General features: G+C 46.5%; 1 protein-coding gene across 2 annotated transcripts; it reads right to left on the reverse strand.

The window, feature by feature from the left end:
* Positions 1-5951: 5951 nt before the first annotated feature.
* On the reverse strand, positions 5952-15827 carry LOC116958582 (F-box/LRR-repeat protein 8-like). Of its 2 annotated transcripts, none has more exons than XM_032981300.2 (3): positions 15543-15827; positions 12912-13058; positions 5952-7092 (listed from the first exon to the last, which is right to left on the reverse strand). In XM_032981300.2, exons 2-3 carry the CDS (start codon positions 13046-13048, stop codon positions 6099-6101), a joined length of 1131 nt encoding a protein of 376 aa, XP_032837191.2. In that variant the 5' UTR covers positions 13049-13058; positions 15543-15827; the 3' UTR covers positions 5952-6098. The 2 variants fall into 2 exon arrangements, with proteins under 2 accessions (XP_032837191.2, XP_032837190.2); XM_032981299.2 differs by having other exon boundaries at positions 15497-15827.
* Between the last annotated feature and the right edge of the window lie 1686 nt (positions 15828-17513).

Here is a 17513-nt window from a genome sequence, read left to right on the forward strand (position 1 = left end):
CTGTGGTGACTGGTATATCGGGGAGACGAAACGACATGTCTCTGACCGAATTCGCGAGCACAAATCAGATTTGAAACACGGCAGAACGAATTCTTCTGCCGTAGCTGATCACTGTTACAACGCTGTGGGTGATCACGATATAGTTTTCTCCAATACAAAGGTTCTCTGCAAACCCACGGGTTTTTATCAGAGATTGGTCCACGAGGCAATTCAGATTTACAAACACAGACATAATTTCAATCGAGGATGGTTTCAAATTAAGCAATAATTGGAAAGATGTTCTAAATCAAACCAAACATTAAACTAATTTTCAATGGTACAGTATATTTATTCAAGTAGTGGTATTCCAAACTTCCACAGCAGCTTATTTCCCTTCACAACAACATTATGTAAACTCCCCCAACCCACCGTGCCGGTCCAGTACATCATTTTATGCTAATTCCTTTGTCAAGGCGTTTTTTATTTCCTCCCACACAGCTTAAAGGACGCGACCTGGGCTTGCTGTCTTCACTCCAACGCTGTCCTCTGGACAGTCCAGTCCCTTCACCTGATGAAGGCCACTTGTGTTGTGGCCGAAACGTCGTGATTTTTTGTTATTTTATTTTTACCTACGTGACTTTACCGAATAGAACCAAAGAGTATGGATCCTTGCAGTCACGAAAGCTTCAAATCTAAAATTACATTGGATAATTATGCATTTTTTCAATTTCATTTAATTTGTATTATTTTAATTAAATTTTCAAGACCCGGCATATACAACATACGGACAGCCGACCTCTCTACATAGTCCCATCGCCTACATCCAACCACCCAGCTGGCTGACTAGTGTGATGATGACGGCGATGGGAGCCGTGCAGAGGATCTTCCATGCGGCCGAACGACAGTGAGAGATGACGGCAAGCAGCAGTCATCTCTCACTGTCCATCCCCCTTATATACCTCTCGGCTTGGCCAGGCCCCGCCTCTGGCCACGCCCCCTTCCAGAACCTTCGAGCAGGTTCCTGGAGCTTCTCGGCTAACCCCACCTTTTTTTCTTTAACCCAGATACGCCCGCCTTCTGATTAGTTGTTACATAACCTTGCCCATAGCCGTGATTACCCCTCCAGGCCGCCAGGTGGCACCCTGTCATTACATATGTGTAAAGACAGGGTGCCACCTGTCGGCCTGAAAGGGTAATCGTGGTTATGGGCATGTTACATAATGTCTAATTATGAGGGGGGCGTACTATGTCACTACATCAGTTTCAATGTATGAAAAATAAGAATAGATTTTTACCCTTTCTGGAAATAAAACAGGACTTGTGTTCAGATGTTCAAACACCAAATAGATACCTTTTGCACGGAATCAAGTCTGCATTAACCACATGTACTTGTGGTGAACATGCAAACAAAAATGCTCTGATAATATACTGTATTTGCATTGTCTTTGAAACTGATTGGCATACACCAGAGACAGGTCTGACACTGGTGAGACAAGGCCATAGAGAAGGCTGTTTCTGGTGATGGCCAAACAGTTTAAAAGACAATCACTTTACAACAGATAATCCTTCATGCAATTCAGCAAAAAAACAGATGTTCTTCCGCTTAGGTAAAAAACTTATTGGCCAATCCAGCTGACAGCTCAACCGTGAGAATAAACTACAACTATTCGAGTATATGCTTGAAAAATACAGTTTCAAATATCTCTTTGATTTGGTGCTGAAGTGCATTTATAACAATTTATAAAGTGCAGCAGGCATGAAATGTGAATTAAGTTTGTAGTCCTTCCCTGCACCTCCAACTAGCATGGTCAGCTACGTACGGTGCAAAATAAGTTCAAGATACATACAAATGCCTCATTCATCTGCCTCATCACTCTTTTGGTGCGTTTAAAGAATTAGAGTCACTTGTGCCAACAGGCAGATAGACAGATATCATGATTACAATACTTTTATGATAAATCTCATTGTGGATCATACATAACAAACACGAAAATACAGGAAAACAATTTCGAATGTACACGGAGCAGCAAAAACAATCAGAAAAACAGTCAATATGTCGATGATTAAGAATAGGTTTTACCCTTTCTGGCAATAAAGCACGAGGTGTATTAAGGGGCCGTCCATAAATGACATCACACACCTAGGGGGGGAGGGGGGTCAGACATTTGTGACGATGTGTGACTAGGGGGGGAGGGTTGAGAAATGTGACGTCACATCAAAATGCACAACTTTAAATAAATATAAATAGAATTGTTATAACAACACAAATTTTGATAAATTTTTGATTATTGAAATTTACTAAGGTCACCTTTTATTTATTCCATGAAGGAGCATTTTGCTTCTCCATGTGAGAATGGAGAAGCTGTGGTGCCACAGCAGCGAAGCCGCTCCGTCGGAGCCGTGCCTGCAACTGTGATACCGCAGCAGCGAAGCCGTCCTGCCGACGCCGTGGCCGCGACACCGCCACCTCCGAGCAACGGGGCCGACGCTGCTCTTCCCTTGCCACCCCCCACATGAACACACACACACCCCCACATAGAGCCCCGAGGGGAGGTCATCTGGCCAACAGGTTTTCACCCAGAAGCCCTCTCATGGGACCAATCTTCACGGTTTCCTGCGACCAGGGAATTGGGCGATCTCCCCCGAGGCTAACTCGCACCGCGGCGCCGTGACTTGGGTTGTAATTACATGGTCACGACGGGGCTGCTGAGCCACCGCGGGTAGAAAACACAGGCAGGTGGGGGGGGGGGCGGGCGGAGTCACGAACGGCGGGAAAACAGAGCCGGTCCACTGATTGGTAGGACAAATGTGCTTGTGTAGAGGGTAAAATGCGGACGTCTGAGAGAGCACCGGCCCGGGGAGAGTGGCGGGAAATCCGAGCCACCTGATTTGGCCGGGAAGGCCAGCGGACCATCGCCGAATTATCTTTGATGTAGAGAATAATAAAAGGCGAGAGAAGGTAGGGATAGGAAGGTTGCGTTCTTCTCGAGTCGGGGGATCGGAGTAGTCACCGTGCTAGCCACTGGATCGTCCGTGAGACGAGTCTCAGCGCAGCCAGGCCCCGTTCCCAGCGAGGACTTCGTGCAGCCTCGCCTCTCCACGGATTCCCGCACATCCGAGCCGAATCTCGGGAGTTGGATTCTAAGGGGACGAGGTAGATTGGGTTTAGACCATCGAGAAATAGGTTAGACCTGCCCTGCTGACTCATACTGATTTGGGTGATAGTAGCGCGCGGACACACCAGGAATAAATCGTTAGTGATAAATAAACCTTGTCATGTGGTTTCTGCGAGTGTGGAATGGGCGCATGGTGGTGTGAGTCCGCTCATCGTGGTACGGGGATTTGAGCGCAGGTAACTCTGTGGAGGCGGTCGATGTGTGCGCACCTGACCGGGGTTCCTGTGTCGTTATACGCTGTGTTTGCGCGCGAGTGTGTATTTACCCATGTGTTTGCGCTCCCCCCTGCGTGTAACTCGCGGTTAGTGTGTGCGTGTGGTGCGCGGCGGCGGACTCGTACAGGGGCACGTGAGATTATTCATGTGCCCTTGTGTTTAACGTGTGCGTGAGGTAGACGGGCGGCGTACACGCGAGATTATCCATACAGCCTTTGTTTAGCATGTGCCCGCGGTGAGCAATGGTGGACTCGCCTGGGTACATGTGGGATTATTCATACAGCCCTTTAAATAATCTCCGAGACAACCCCCCAATCGGCTACGCTTGTAAGAGTGACATCCCTGCCCTCTGACCCCCGACCCCCCCGTCCCGCACGTGCGATTGGTGTATCGCCCTACGACCGACTCCGAATCCCCGCCCCACAGCCCTTTAAACAATCTCCATTGCCCGCCCTCGGTGGCAACGCGTCTGCGAAGGACGCCATTGCCCTCTGACCCCTGACTCCCGGTTCAGCGCGTGTGAGTGGTGCGCGGGGTTGTGTGAACGGATATGTCGCGTTTGAGTGGCTGAGAAGCAACGGATTGATTCCAGGCAGCCGTGCGCCAGCCCCGAGCTATGCCCCCCAAACAGGACCCGCAGACCCGAGGGGCTGCGGCGCGTGGAGGGGAGCCAGGGAGCGGCAGCTCTCTCTCCACGGGCGAGGAGTTGATAGTGGCGGCTCTCACACGAGCGAGGAGTCCGGAGCCTGCAGCCCTTCTGAGATCAACCCTCCCCCGGAGGGGGAGTCGGAGGCCTGCGTCGCCCACAAATTATACATTTTGTAATTGTTTTGAATGATTGTTATGAAACATTTAGATTTTAACTATTCTACCAGGGCTTTTCATTCTGTGGAATGAATGTGATTGTTATAATTGTACTCTCCCTTTTGCTTCGTTCTACTACAAATTTTCAAGTATTTTTTTCTAGTTATAATTACTGTTTATACTTTATATTATAAGAGAAATTAAATATAATATTCTGAACATCTGTAGTTTTAGTTAGACGTTGAATATTTTCAAGTGAATTTTATGCAAAATTTCAGCTTTCCAACGCCTCCTTTTTAATACGTTTTTTTCCGACAACATCAGAGTGCAGCGCCACATTAAATACCCACTACAATGACAATATTTTAAAGTTATTTGAAGCATGTTTTATTTTCAAAATGGAAATATGGTTTGGGGGGGCAGAGCTTTGTGACGTCATATTTGAGGGGGGTCTGACTTTTTGTGATGCCGTGTGACGAGGGGGGGAGGGGGGTCAAAAATCGGCCAAAATCACGTGACGTCATTTATGGACGGCCTATGTGTGTGTCTCTCTTTTTTTTTTCCTGTTCAAATGTGTTATTTTTTTTTCAGAGGACAAAATGTGCACGCGGTGAAAATGGAAATGCAGCTTTTTAACCACAACAGCGCCGGCCACGTGCGGAGTCTTCACTGACATGGCACGGGGATCCGGCGGGTTGAACAAGAGGGAGCCCCACGGCTACGGCATGCGCGAGAGGACAATGCCAGGTGGGGTGGCCGTTGCTCAGTCGTCTGGGGTGGCCTTGTGATGATGGATGATGACCGTGGGGTCCTGGGCAGGCATGATGGACCAGGGCCCGTCTCCGTGGTCCCGCATCAAGCGATGAGCTTTGGCTTCGATGGCATAATGGTCGGACTTCTCCATCTCCTTGGCGATGAGGTGCATGTCCTTCTCGTAGTTCTTCTCCGGGGGATCCAATACGTGCTTCACGATCCACCACATGATGGGGTGCTTATGGTACTCGTAGTTTTCAGGGATGTAACCCTCTGGGGTCTCAGCCAGCTTCGCCTCTCCAACGAACACATTGATGTACGTTGTGATGATAGCAACGGGCACACCAGTCAGGGCTAAGTAGAATATCGTGAGATTTAACCTCGATGTAAAACAACCGCTTGTTGCTGCTGCTGTAGCGCACGTGGCCAGCCGGGACGTGGCCGAGCAGCCACCTCAGGAGCGAGGTGGCGGAGGCCGCTGACGCGGAGGAGGCGGAGGAGGCGGAGGAGGCGGCGACGGTGAAAAGAGACGAGGAAGAAGCGCCACCGCAGGGCGGCCCGCAACACTCAGCGCTGCCATCGCGACCTTCCTCCTGCCTCTTTGTGTCTGTGTTATCTCTCTCTGCTTATGTCTGTCATTGTGTCTGCATGTCTGTGTTTTGTCTCTCTCTCTCAAATGTATCAATCTTTGGAAGAACGTAATCAACCAGGTAGGGTGTTGACTGTTATGTTAGCTGACTCTCTGTGTTGTATTTCATTATATTTCTAAGTTTACTAGGTTTGTTTTCTCTTTCATTTGTACCTGATGATTATTGCTTGTGTTGCAATCGAAATGTCGTATACGATTATTTAATTTATTTTTTCTTTATGTGATTTTACCAAAAGAACCAAAGAGTGGCCCCTAAGATGTTCAAAGACCAAAATAAATACCTTTTGCAAGGCATCAAGTCTGCATTAACCTACACACCCTTGTGGCAACACATACACGTGAACATGCTTTGATATATCCATGTAAAATCAAATGTATTATTTGCCCCAAGTATGCAATCTACAAGAGGGCATAGTTTATTGTACTGTTTTCCTTGAATAACTGCACAGCAAAAAATAAACATCTCATCACAATATCCATTACTGATCTGCTGTTTGCAAAAAATCGCATTGTCTCTATGAACTACACTACAACAACTGGCAACCAGGGATGCGGCTCCAGCTGTTGTTTTAAAATGTAACGTCTCAGGCATTTGCAGTGTGTTAAGAAGGCCTGGACCGTCTTGCCGGACAATACGCAGTAGCAGAGTATCTCCTGCAGACACACACACTGTTTTGCGATGGTCATCAAAGCATCATTTAACTCCTCAGATTTGGTCGTGTGAATCTCCAACTTTGTCAGAGTCTTGGCAAAGTTCAGGGCAGTGAATTCCAACTGCTGCACGAGGTACGTGAACGTTTTGAAGCGCAGAGTGCTCACCGGGATCTCGGGCTTCAGGATTTCATTCATCCTGCTTACGGGGACCGTGTGATCAAACTCAACGGCGACTCGCATGGCGACGTACCGCTCTGACAGTCTCTTCCACATGCTGCCCGGGATGTCGTATGTGTACTTGTCTATCCTCTGGCAGAGTATCTCTAGCATGTCCAAGGGCTTCCTGTCACCTTCCAAAAAAGCATCGAGCACCTCTGAGGAGAGACTTGCGTGAAACACACCGAGGCAGCTGAGCTGCCTGCAGCACTTCACTACTCGGAGCAGGCACTCGGGCGAGACCAGGCACACCAAGCTGCCATTGTTGAGGTAGAGGCTGTGCACCGCGCGATTGCGATCCGCCAGTGAGCAAACGATGTCCGCGTCAAGTGTTAAGGGCAGCTTCCGAAGATCAATCTGACGGAATCCGTGCAATGCGTCCATGTTCCTCGCGGCGCTGAACAGCCTCTTCAAACTTTGGAGAAAGTCTTGACCCGAATAAAAATATGGATTTTCCCCAATGAACTGAATCTCCAGATCGGCAAGATTCATTGACCCATTTGCCAGGTGGTCCATGACTCTGCATGCATTGCGTCGGTTGGTTAAAACAGTCTGGTTGCAAACAAGTTTCAGAGACTTGATCAAACTCCCAAATTTCTGTATCACTTGCATTTTTTGGTCTTCTTCTTGTGTGTCATTGACAAAGCTGTGGAGAAAGAAAACAATTACCTCCCATATACTATTGTTCATAATAATACTGAGCTCTCATTCCTCTTCAGCCCCAACAGTTATGTGTGGAGCCCCCCAAACGGTCGGTATTATAATAATGTACATTTTGTAATGCGGATTTCAGTTCAAGGATCCCAATGCGCCATATATGGAAAGCAGGAAAATAAGACTGAGCCAGCGGTAAAACTACCAAAACTCAGGTGCGGGAAGGCAATTTTAGAGAGGTGAGTTTTCAGGGCAAGATTTACATAGCTCTAAAGATTCTGATTGCCTTATTGTCTAGAGGACAACGCGTTCCAAAGTTTTGGAGCTGCACTAGCAAAAGCTTGAATAACCCCCATGAACAGAGCCTTGACCTCGGAATACTAAGAAAATGAAGGAGATCAAGGACCTCATTGGTGGTTTATATACGTGGATCAGTTTCTTATCTTAAATGAATGTATATAGCGCCTTAATAAAGGTGCTTTAAAAAAATTTACAATAGTACAACAACGTGTGTGAATGTAATGGTGGACATGAGGTGAATGAAACAGATGAGAGAAAGAAATGGGGGGAAATCTGTGATGATGCGTGAATTCTGTGAAAGCTAAATTGATGACAGTAAATGATGATAAATGAATTGAATGAATGGGGAATGAGTGACAGACATATAATGAGAAAATTAAGAGATAAAAGTAACGGCAGTGGTTATGAGTGGGAGATTAAGGGGTCGTGGGGTGAGCTAGGGAACAATAAGTTAGTTTTTAGTGAGGAGCGGAAAACTAGTGAGCGAATGTGACTGCTTCATGTGGAGGGGAAGTTTGTTCCTGGAAGTAATGTGGGGCTGACCCATTGACGGCCTTGTAGGTCAATAGCAGGACCTTATAATAAATTGGATATTTGATTGGTAGCCCATGCGAGGACAAGAGAACGGGTGTGATGTGCTCGCTCCCGAAATGGTGCTTCACGTAAAGCATTCTAGCAGCAGCATTCAAAATAAGCTGGAGTCTATCATCTCTACTGTGCAATTATTTACATTCATCCACTGGGAGATCTGATCAGAGCACATGGTCTTTCTCTTCACCAGTATGACGTTGACACTCAGATATTCCTTGAGATCCAGGACACGCAAGACTTGACCACCCTATATGCTTGTCTATCAGATATTGACTGATGGATGTCTGACAACTGGAAACTCAATCCGGACAAAACCAAATAGTTACTGGTTGGGCTGCAGACTAAGCCAGTTGACCTGTGGCTCATGGCAGCATCTTTAACTGTCAATGGAATGGCACTCTGACTCATAAATAGGACTAAGAGTCTTGGCCTGGTGTTGAATAATTCACTGTTGTTTCTGCCCCAGAGAAAACGAGACGTAAAAAAGTCCCGCATGTTTCACCTAAAAACAATAAAAAAAGATCAAACCATTCCTCTCTGACAGAGATTGTGCTACTGTCCTGAATGCCCTTGTAACATCACGTTTCCATGATGGAAATTCCCTGCTTCCTGTACGTGGGTGTTTCATGGTGTCCAGTTGGACTACTCCAGGGCATTCAGAATGCCTCTGTGCGACCTTTTTGACTGACCGGTGATTCTTGTCGGTACCCAATCTGCCATAATATGCTGAATACCACTGGCTTACAATTCAGCTCCGTTGTGCATGATTCAAATTAACACGTAGTGAGTTTTTGCAACCAATATTATCCATAAGAGATTATTTTGGTTCGATCACGTAAATGTGTCGTTAAACCCGCCACCACCTGACACAGCCAATTAGTAAGATTTGTCACGTTACTTGTTCAGGACACTGGTGTGTTGGAGAGTAAACCCACTACAACATGTATAATTCGAGTACCGTGACGTTTTGCCGGTAATCACAACTTAGCCTCATCAGGCGACAGTTAGAGTTGTGGAGAAATACTCTTCCTGTTTCGGTCTTAAATGGAGGAATAAATGTGATGTCGTCACTTGTGAGCCAATCAGGGAGAGGGTTAATGCAGTAAAAAAAAAATGCAGAATGTATATACATAATATACATACATACATGTAGTTGATTAACTGTGAATAACCTTACCAAGAATAGATATCCATTGTAATTTATATCATTACATTAACTCCGGCCATCTGGTCTCTGCACCTGATCGGCTCACAGTACTGACATCACATGTATCCCCTCTATCTAAAACTGAAACAGAAGGATTTCTCCACAACTCTGGCTGTCGCCTGATAAGGCTGAGTTGTAATTACTGATAATACGTCACGGTACTCGAACTGTAAATGTTGAGGTGGGTTTACTCTCCAACACACTGGTTCGTGCTGAACTAGATACGAATTGGCACATTTTGTTTACTTGACAAACCTTACTCATTCGCTGTGTCGGGTGGTGGCGGGTTTAATGACTTATTAATATTTACGCATTATAACCCTAAAAAAACCTCGATTGTGGGTGATTCAAATTACTGTGCTTAATTCACAAGTTTAACACGTAGGCTTTTGCGACCAATATCATCCATAATAGTGGAGGAGCAATGGGCTCTCCTTTGTCTCCTGTGATAACGAATTTGTACATGGAAGATTTTAAAACAAAAGCAATAGCTTCAAGCACACTAAAACCGTCTGCTTGGTTTAGATATGTGGATGACACATTGGTGGTCTGGCCACACAGCAAAGATACAGTTAACGAACTTCTAAATCATCTCAACTCGCAAAACCCATCCATCCAGTTCACCATGGAAGTGGAAGCTGATAGAACTCTACCATTAATTGATAATCTGCTCAGACGAGGTGGATATGGTAAAATAACACACAGCGTCTATCGAAAGAAAATGCACAATGATGCCTATCTGAATGCAGAGTCACACCATCATCCCGCACAGAAATCTGGTCTTATCAAGACACTCATTCAACAGGCTAAGAAAGTGTCAGATGGTGATAGTCTAAGAAGTGAAATTAAACATGTTAAAGAAGCGCTGCAAATGAACAGTTACAATGATGCAAAAATGAGCAGGGTATTGAATGCCAAAACCAAATAAAATAACACGAGCATTGAAACTGCCCAAGTAATTAAAACTATCAAAATACCGTACATTGCAGGAGTATAACTTATAAACTAGCCAGATGTTTGGAAAAACAAAACATCCGAGTCAGATTTGGCACGGTACATAAAATACAGAAATTATATCTGGTACAAAAGATCTATTACCGAAGCTATCAACAGAAGGTGTGTTCCGGATTAACTGCACTTGTGGCAAATGCTATATTGAACAAACAGGATGAATGATCAGCACGAGACTAAAAGAACACCAAAGAAATATTAAATACTCCCAAATACAACTGTTAGCAGTAGCAGAACACGTGTGCTAACAAGGACACTTAATTGATTTTGATCATGTTGAAGTTCTGTGCAAAACTAGCTACTACTGGCCAAGACTAATTAGATAATCTATCGAAATTGAAAGAAATCAAAATAATTTTAACCGTTCAGACAAGATCAATGGGCTCGCATAATATGCATGCATAATGTACATTGACTCATGAGCGTAGAAGTGTGGTCACCACATCTACGCCTCTATATAAGGAACGAAACAGGTGGACTTCTCCACAAATCTGGCTGTCACCTGATGAAGCTAGTTTTAATTCCTGACGAATTGGCATGTTCTGTTTATGTGACAACCCTTACTAGTTGGCTGTGTCGGGTGGTGGCGGGTTTAATGACACATTTATATATTTACGCGATCTAACCCCAAAAACCTCTATTATGGCTTAATTCACAAAGCACTCTTTCAGCAATTGCCTCAACATTTTTGACCAATAAACTTCAGCTTAAAATCCTTCTAGGACTTTGAGGTCCTCATACACACACACGCAATCATGCTCCTCTATCAGCCATGGTTATTGGCAAAAAAAAAATTCAGAGCATGGGCTCTGTTATCCTTGGTTAAGTTCAAGGATATACGTCGCACAGCAAATTATTCTATACACATTTAACCATAGGCAAACTTTGCAGATAATATTATTAATCTTGTCTTATGTAGATGTATATAGCGCCTTAGTCCAAGGCACTTTACAATAATAATAAAAACTGTACATCAGATGACAGTGGTCAAAATAAAGAGCGGAGTTATTAAAATTGGCAGTGTAATTATGGTGACAGGAGGTCAAGTGGGAATGGTTAAGGAGGGGTTGGGGTAGTGATAGGGGTTGGGTAGTGATAGGGGTTAGGGTAGTGATAGGGTTGGAGTTAGGGTAGTGTTGGGGTAGTGACAGGGGTCGGGGTAGTGATAGGGTTAGGCTAGTGATATGGATTGGGTAGTGACAGGGGTTGGGGTAGTGATAGGGGTTGGGGAAGTGATAGGGATTGGGGAAGCGATAGGGGTTGGGATAGTGATAGGGGTAGTGATAGGGGCATTGATGGGGGTAGTGATAGGGGTAGTGATAGGGGTTAGGTAGTGATAGGGTTTAGGGTAGTGATAGGATTGGGGTTAGGGTAGTGATAGGATTGGGGTTAGGGTAGTGATAGGATTGAGGTTAGGGTAGTGATGGGGTAGGGGTAGTGACAGGGGTAGGGGGAGTGATATGGGTTGGGGTCATGATAGGGGTTGGGTAGTGATCGGGGTAATGGTGGTGATAGGGGTTGCGGTAGGCCTGGTCATAGCTAGGGGGCGGAGGCAGGGAGTAGCAGTAGCTGTAGGGTGGGCTAGGGGAGAAGAGATGGAGGTTGTTTTAAGGGAAGAATGGAAGCTGGAGCTTGATGTTGTAGTGAAGATGGTTGCTCTGTGTGCTGCAGTGGGAGTTGGTTCAGTGAAGGGGAGCGAGACGGGAGAAGAAGCGAGAGAGCGAGACTGGGCGCAGGGTAGTGAGAGGCACAGAGAGGGAAGGTCGAGACTTAGGAGCGTCGAGGTCGGAATGGGACAGAGTAGTGAGAGGATGAGAGGTGGGGCAAAACCACGGCGGGTTGTATGGACCCAGAGTGAGAAATGTAAACAGACAGCTATCATGGACAGTGAGCCAGCGGAGTTTGAAAAGTAGAGCAATCGTGTAGGAATTATGGTTAAAGATGATGTGCATAGCATCCCGCCGAAACATCAACACAGTTAGGATAGGTTTTACTTTACTCACATACATATAAACATATATAGAAGGCTCTTAATTATCCGCGTACGGTTTATCCCATTCACGGATTAACTGCGCACCTGAAATTTTGACAAATTAATAACTCATGGATTTTCCCTTAAGCTCAAAAGACTAATCTAAAAACTGTTATATATTATGCTTGGAAATGTGCATTACAAGTCACGTGTTTAAACCGAACAAATATATTTCTCCGATTAATCCAAAATCCATGTGATTGCCTCTACAGCACAGTAGTTGCATATTTTTACAAAAGTGGACGGAGTTTGATTGATGTTGATTGACGTGGCTCTGCTATCCACTTCATGGGCCGAGTCTTCTGCTGGGCGGGAGCAGTAAAGTGTATCACTGAGCACGTGCATCGATCAGTCGATCATTAGGATTCGTTCTCAATCGAAAGTGCAACAATCAAAATCGTCAGTTGTGCTTTATTTTGAGTGACTTATCCGGTCATTTATTTTTTTGAGTTTTAATTTACAAAACTGTACGACTTAAACATAATGTATACCTATATTAGTGTTTTTTTAGCACCGAGATCCACGGAAAATGGATATTTTTGGATTATCCGCAATTTTGAAATATCTGCAGCTGCCCTCCCCATCATTAGCGTGGATAATCGAGTCTACTTTACTCGTTCACAAACACACAGGTGGATAATAAATTTGTGAGGAGAGTAGCAATTTCTACCTGACTGTGACTTTCTTCCAAAGTTGTGCTGAAGTGAAAATACGGGCCCATTGTTTACAGACTAACGATGCAGAAAGTCGGTCTTCCAATGAGAGGAAGATGAAAATGTAGAGTAGGATATCACTCGGGAGCTCCATGCTTTGCTACCTGCAATACACAACAAACATGGTTGAAAAATGTTAGAATTTGTTGAGGCAAAGAAATGCATTTTCACGAAAGTGCATTCTCTTTTAAGGGACCATGCATATTTCACAATCCACACGCAACAATACGGGACGAGGTGGACACACACACAGCGTGTTAGTGGGTCTCTGTGCGAGTCAGTGGGTCTCTGCGAGCCCGTGGGTGTCTGTTAATCAGTGGGTCTCTGTGTGAGACAGTGGGTCTTTGTGGGAGTCAGTGGGTCCCTGTGTTAGTGGGTCTCTGTTTGTAAGTGGGTTTCTGTGTTACTCAGTGGGTCTCTGTGTTACTCAGTGGGTGTCTGTGTTAGTGGGTGTCTGTGTGAGTCAGTGGGTCTCTCTGTCAGTGGGTGTCTGTGTTACTCAGTAGGTCTCTGTGTTCGTAAGTAGGTTTCTGTGAGTCAGTGGGTGTCTGTGTTAGTGGGTGTCTGTGTGAGTCAGTGGGTCTCTCTGTCAGTGGGTGTCCGTGTTACTCAGTAGCTCTCTGTGTTTGTAAGTGGGTTTCTGTGAGTCAGTGGGTGTCTGTGTTAGTGGGTCTCTGTGCGAGTCAGTGGGTCTCTGCGAGCCCGTGGGTGTCTGTGTTACTCAGTGGGTCTCTGTTAGTGGGTCTCTGTGTTTGTAAGTGGGTTTCTGTGAGTCAGTGGGTGTCTGTGTTAGTGGGTGTCTGTGTGAGTCAGTGGGTCTGTCAGTGGGTTTCTGTGAACCTCAGTGGGTCTCTGTCTTAGTCAGTGGGTCTCTGTCTAAGTCAATGGGTCTCTGTGCAAGTCAGTGGGTCTGTGTTTGTCAGTGGGTTTCTGTGTTAGTCGGTGGGTGTCTGTGTTAGTCAGTGGGTTTCTGGGTTAGTCTGTGAGCCTGTGTGCGAGTCAGTGGGTCTCTGTGTTAGTCAGTGGGTCTCTATGCGAGTTAGTGGATGTCTGTGTTAGTCAGTGGGTCTATGGGTAAGTCAGTGGGTCTCTGTGTAAGTCTGTGGGCCTGTGTGCGAGTCAGTGGGTCTCTGTGAGTACGTGGGTCTCTGTGTTAGTCAGTGGGTCTATGTGTGAGTCAGTGGGTGTCTGTGTTAGTGGGTGTCTGTGTGAGTCACTGGGTCTCTCTGTCAGTGGGTGTCCCTGTTACTCAGTAGGTCTCTGTGTTTGTAAGTGGGTTTCTGTGAGTCAGTGGGTGTCTGTGTTAGTGGGTGTCTGTGTGAGTCAGTGGGTCTCTCTGTCAGTGGGTGTCTGTGTTACTCAGTGGGTCTCTGTTAGTGGGTCTCTGTGTTTGTAAGTTGGTTTCTGTGAGTCAGTGGGTGTCTGTTTTAGTGGGTGTCTGTGTGAGTCAGTGGTTCTGTCAGTGGGTTTCTGTGAACCTCAGTGGGTCTCTGTCTTAGTCAGTGGGTCTCTGTCTAAGTCAATGGGTCTCTGTGCAAGTCAGTGGGTCTGTGGGTAAGTCAGTGGGTCTCTGGGTTAGTCTGTGGGCCTGTGCGTGAGTCAGTGGGTCTCTGTGTTAGTCAGTGGGTCTCTATGCGAGTCAGTGGGTGTCTGTGTTAGTCAGTGGGTCTATGGGTAAGTCAGTGGGTCTCTGGGTAAGTCTGTGGGCCTGTGTGCGAGTCAGTGGGTCTCTGTGTTAGTCAGCGGGCCTCGGTGTGAGTTAGTGGGTCTCTGCGAGCCCGTGGGTGTCTGTTAATCAGGGGTTCTCTGTGTTAGTCAGTGGGTCTCTGTGTTAGTCAGCGGGTCTCTGAGTGAGTTAGTGGGTCTCTGTGCAAGTCAGTGGATGTCTGCGAGCCTGAAGGGTGTCTGTTAATCAGTGGGTCTCTGTGTGAGACAGTGGGTCTTTGTGGGAGTCAGTGGGTCTCTGTGTTAGTGGGTCTCTGTTTGTAAGTGGGTTTCTGTGTTACTCAGTCGGTCTCTGTCTTAGTCAGTGGGTCTCTGTGGGAGTCAGTGGGTCTCTGGGTAAGTCAGTGGGTCTCTGGGTAAGTCTGTGGGCCTGTGTGCGAGTCAGTGGGTCTCTGTGTTAGTCAGTGGGTCTGTGTTAGCCAGCGGGTCTCTGTGTTAGCCAGCGGGTCTCTGTATGAGTTAGTGGGTCTTTGTGCGAGGCAGTAGGTCTCTGCGAGCCCGTGAATGTCTGTTAATCAGTGGGTGTCTGTGCGAGTCAGTGGGTCTCTGTGTTAGTCAGCGGGTCTCTGTGCGAGTCAGTGGGTCTCTGTCTTAGTGGGTCTCTGTGCGATTCAGTGGATCTCTGTTAGTCAGTGGGTCTCTGTGTTAGCCATTGGGTCTGTGTTTGTCAGTGGGTCTCTGCGAGTCTTGGGTCTTTATATCTCATCGGATTCCTCCGGTATAAACATTCTGATTCTCTGCACGGAACTATCGACAACTCCAGAGTGCTGCTGTTGGACCAGTGCATAGCGGCATCAGCTCCTGGGGGTGCATTTACCGGTTAGAAAACCACCAAAATGTGACGTTCGTGGCGAGACGTTCACCGTTCGTCTCGAGAACTCCTCGCGTGAAAACTCGCCTCGCTCCGGCCTTCAACCTGCAGCTTCTGTTCATATCCTGGCGCAATCTGATGGCATCTATGCGTGACACGCGCGAACTTTCCAATTGTTTAATGATTACCGTTATTGTTGCGTATTGTCTTACCGGTAACGCACACCCAAAATAACGATTTAAATAAGAACAAAACGTCCAGTCACGCACTGTTACTGCAGTCGGCAAAGTGCGGAGGCAATCAGAAACCTCTGAGCTGGCAATGTCCGCCGAGCTCGCCCCTCGGTGTCGTCACTTCCGCCACGCCCCTGCACCCTCTTCCGGTCTCTTTGCAAGCTTCGCCCCGTGGAGCGATGGAGCGTCGCTGCGCGTCTCCCGCCGGTCCCTCGCTCTCTCCTCGCGATCCGCGTCCATCCCGCGAGCCGGCGCGCCGGGCGGCAGGGCCTGGGCGGCAGCCGGCTGGGGCGGAAAGGCGGGATGGGGTTGCGGGTGCGTGGGAAGGCCGATGGCGAGCCAGGCGAGTCCGACGCGCGGGCGCGATGATTTCTCCCTCTCGTCGGCGTGGCCGGCCATTGAGACTTAAACCCGGCCAGCGTAGACGCTCTCTCTCTCTGCTGAGGTTTTAAATAGATCTTAACTAAAGCTGAACGTGTTTAACACCCGATTCGATTGGTTAATCATGTTTGGTTACTAAGTAATATTTTTTGTTTATTGTAGTACGGAGTTAGACTGATGGCCTTAATCTAAGTTTTCTTGTTTGACTTGCATCCCACTGGGATTTTTGCACAGCGTTGGTGTACGGTGCTATTTCAGGAATATTTTGATGTTTTTTCCTGGATTTTCTGTTTGCACATGCACAAAGTCACTTCGAGATGTTTTCTTGTTCATGTTTTTGTTTGTTGCGGTTGCACCCGATTCAAGAGCCGAATGGCTCACAGGGCTATACCAAATAAATGAAACTATGAACTAAGAAACTCTGTCCGCGTAGATTTTTCTCCGGGTCCTCCGCTTTTCCCCCTCTACATTTAGAAGCACGCGTTTAAGGGTATTTGGTTGCTGATATAAACCTCCGTGTGATAATGATAAGCCACTTTCGTCGAGCGTATAGTTTGTGATAGCCAGGTCGCTTCCGATAAAAGAGATGCATGGTGCAGTGGGGCCTTATATGGTAAGATAAAGCAATGTTAAAAATGTCAATCAGAAGCAATACGGTTTAGCGATGTAACCCACCGTTACCAGAACCCACCCAACGCTATTCCATCGGTACTGGTTTTTAGCAGCTGTTAAGGTGATCTACGTCTGTTTCGTGTCGGTCATTGCAAGAATTAGCTCCTTTGTGCCACCACGTGTCACCCAGTTCCCACGTTTGAAAGACAGCTCGAGTGAAAGTAAATTAATTATTTTCTTTTTAGCTGTTAATTACTGTCACATTCTTACTCGAAAAGTATATAATGATTATACGCTAAATTACCTCTTAATATGTGAACAGACAGGTTCAGTGTGCGGTGCTGTTGAAGTATTGCATCACTGGTTTGTGCTTTACTGGCAAACTACACAGATTAGGGCTGTAAGCAAGCCTGAGACACTAATTTTTATTCAAAAGTTTGTGATCTTACCCTGGGACTCGGCTTTGAATGCATTTCTAGGCCACCGCGTTCCTTTAGTGGGTGTCACCCGCAGTCTGCTGTACGACCCCATTTCATCACCTCGTCTCCATGCACTTTGTGTCCTCTGCTATCGACTACTCCGTGGCAGAGATGTGTTACTGTTTTTAATCTGTTGGTGCACCGTTTTGGCTCTTGTTACAGCGAGATGATTGGCTGTGAAGCACAATGGGTCGTGATTACCAATCTCATGCCTTTCTGAGATCACTTTGCTGAAAATCAGAGGCTGTTTCTGAACCCATTACAAATTCTGATTTTGCTAACGTCAATCTAGATCTACAGTTTTCGGGACTGCAATGA

The sequence above is a fragment of the Petromyzon marinus genome, chromosome 80 (genome assembly GCF_048934315.1).
Source record: "Petromyzon marinus isolate PM22_M1 ecotype Great Lakes invasive population chromosome 80, UKy_Petmar_22M1.pri1.0, whole genome shotgun sequence".
In the NCBI taxonomy this organism is placed as follows: domain Eukaryota; kingdom Metazoa; phylum Chordata; class Hyperoartia; order Petromyzontiformes; family Petromyzontidae; genus Petromyzon; species Petromyzon marinus.

Bases quoted from the DNA above. Each gene is read 5' to 3' on its own strand.
- LOC116958582 (XM_032981300.2), bottom strand. From the start codon at position 13,048: ATGGAGCTCCCGAGTGATATCCTACTCTACATTTTCATCTTCCTCTCA. The intron at 7,093-12,911 runs GTAGAAATTGCT...CTTTCTCCACAG, and splicing joins TGGAAGAAAGTCACAGTCAG to CTTTGTCAATGACACACAAG.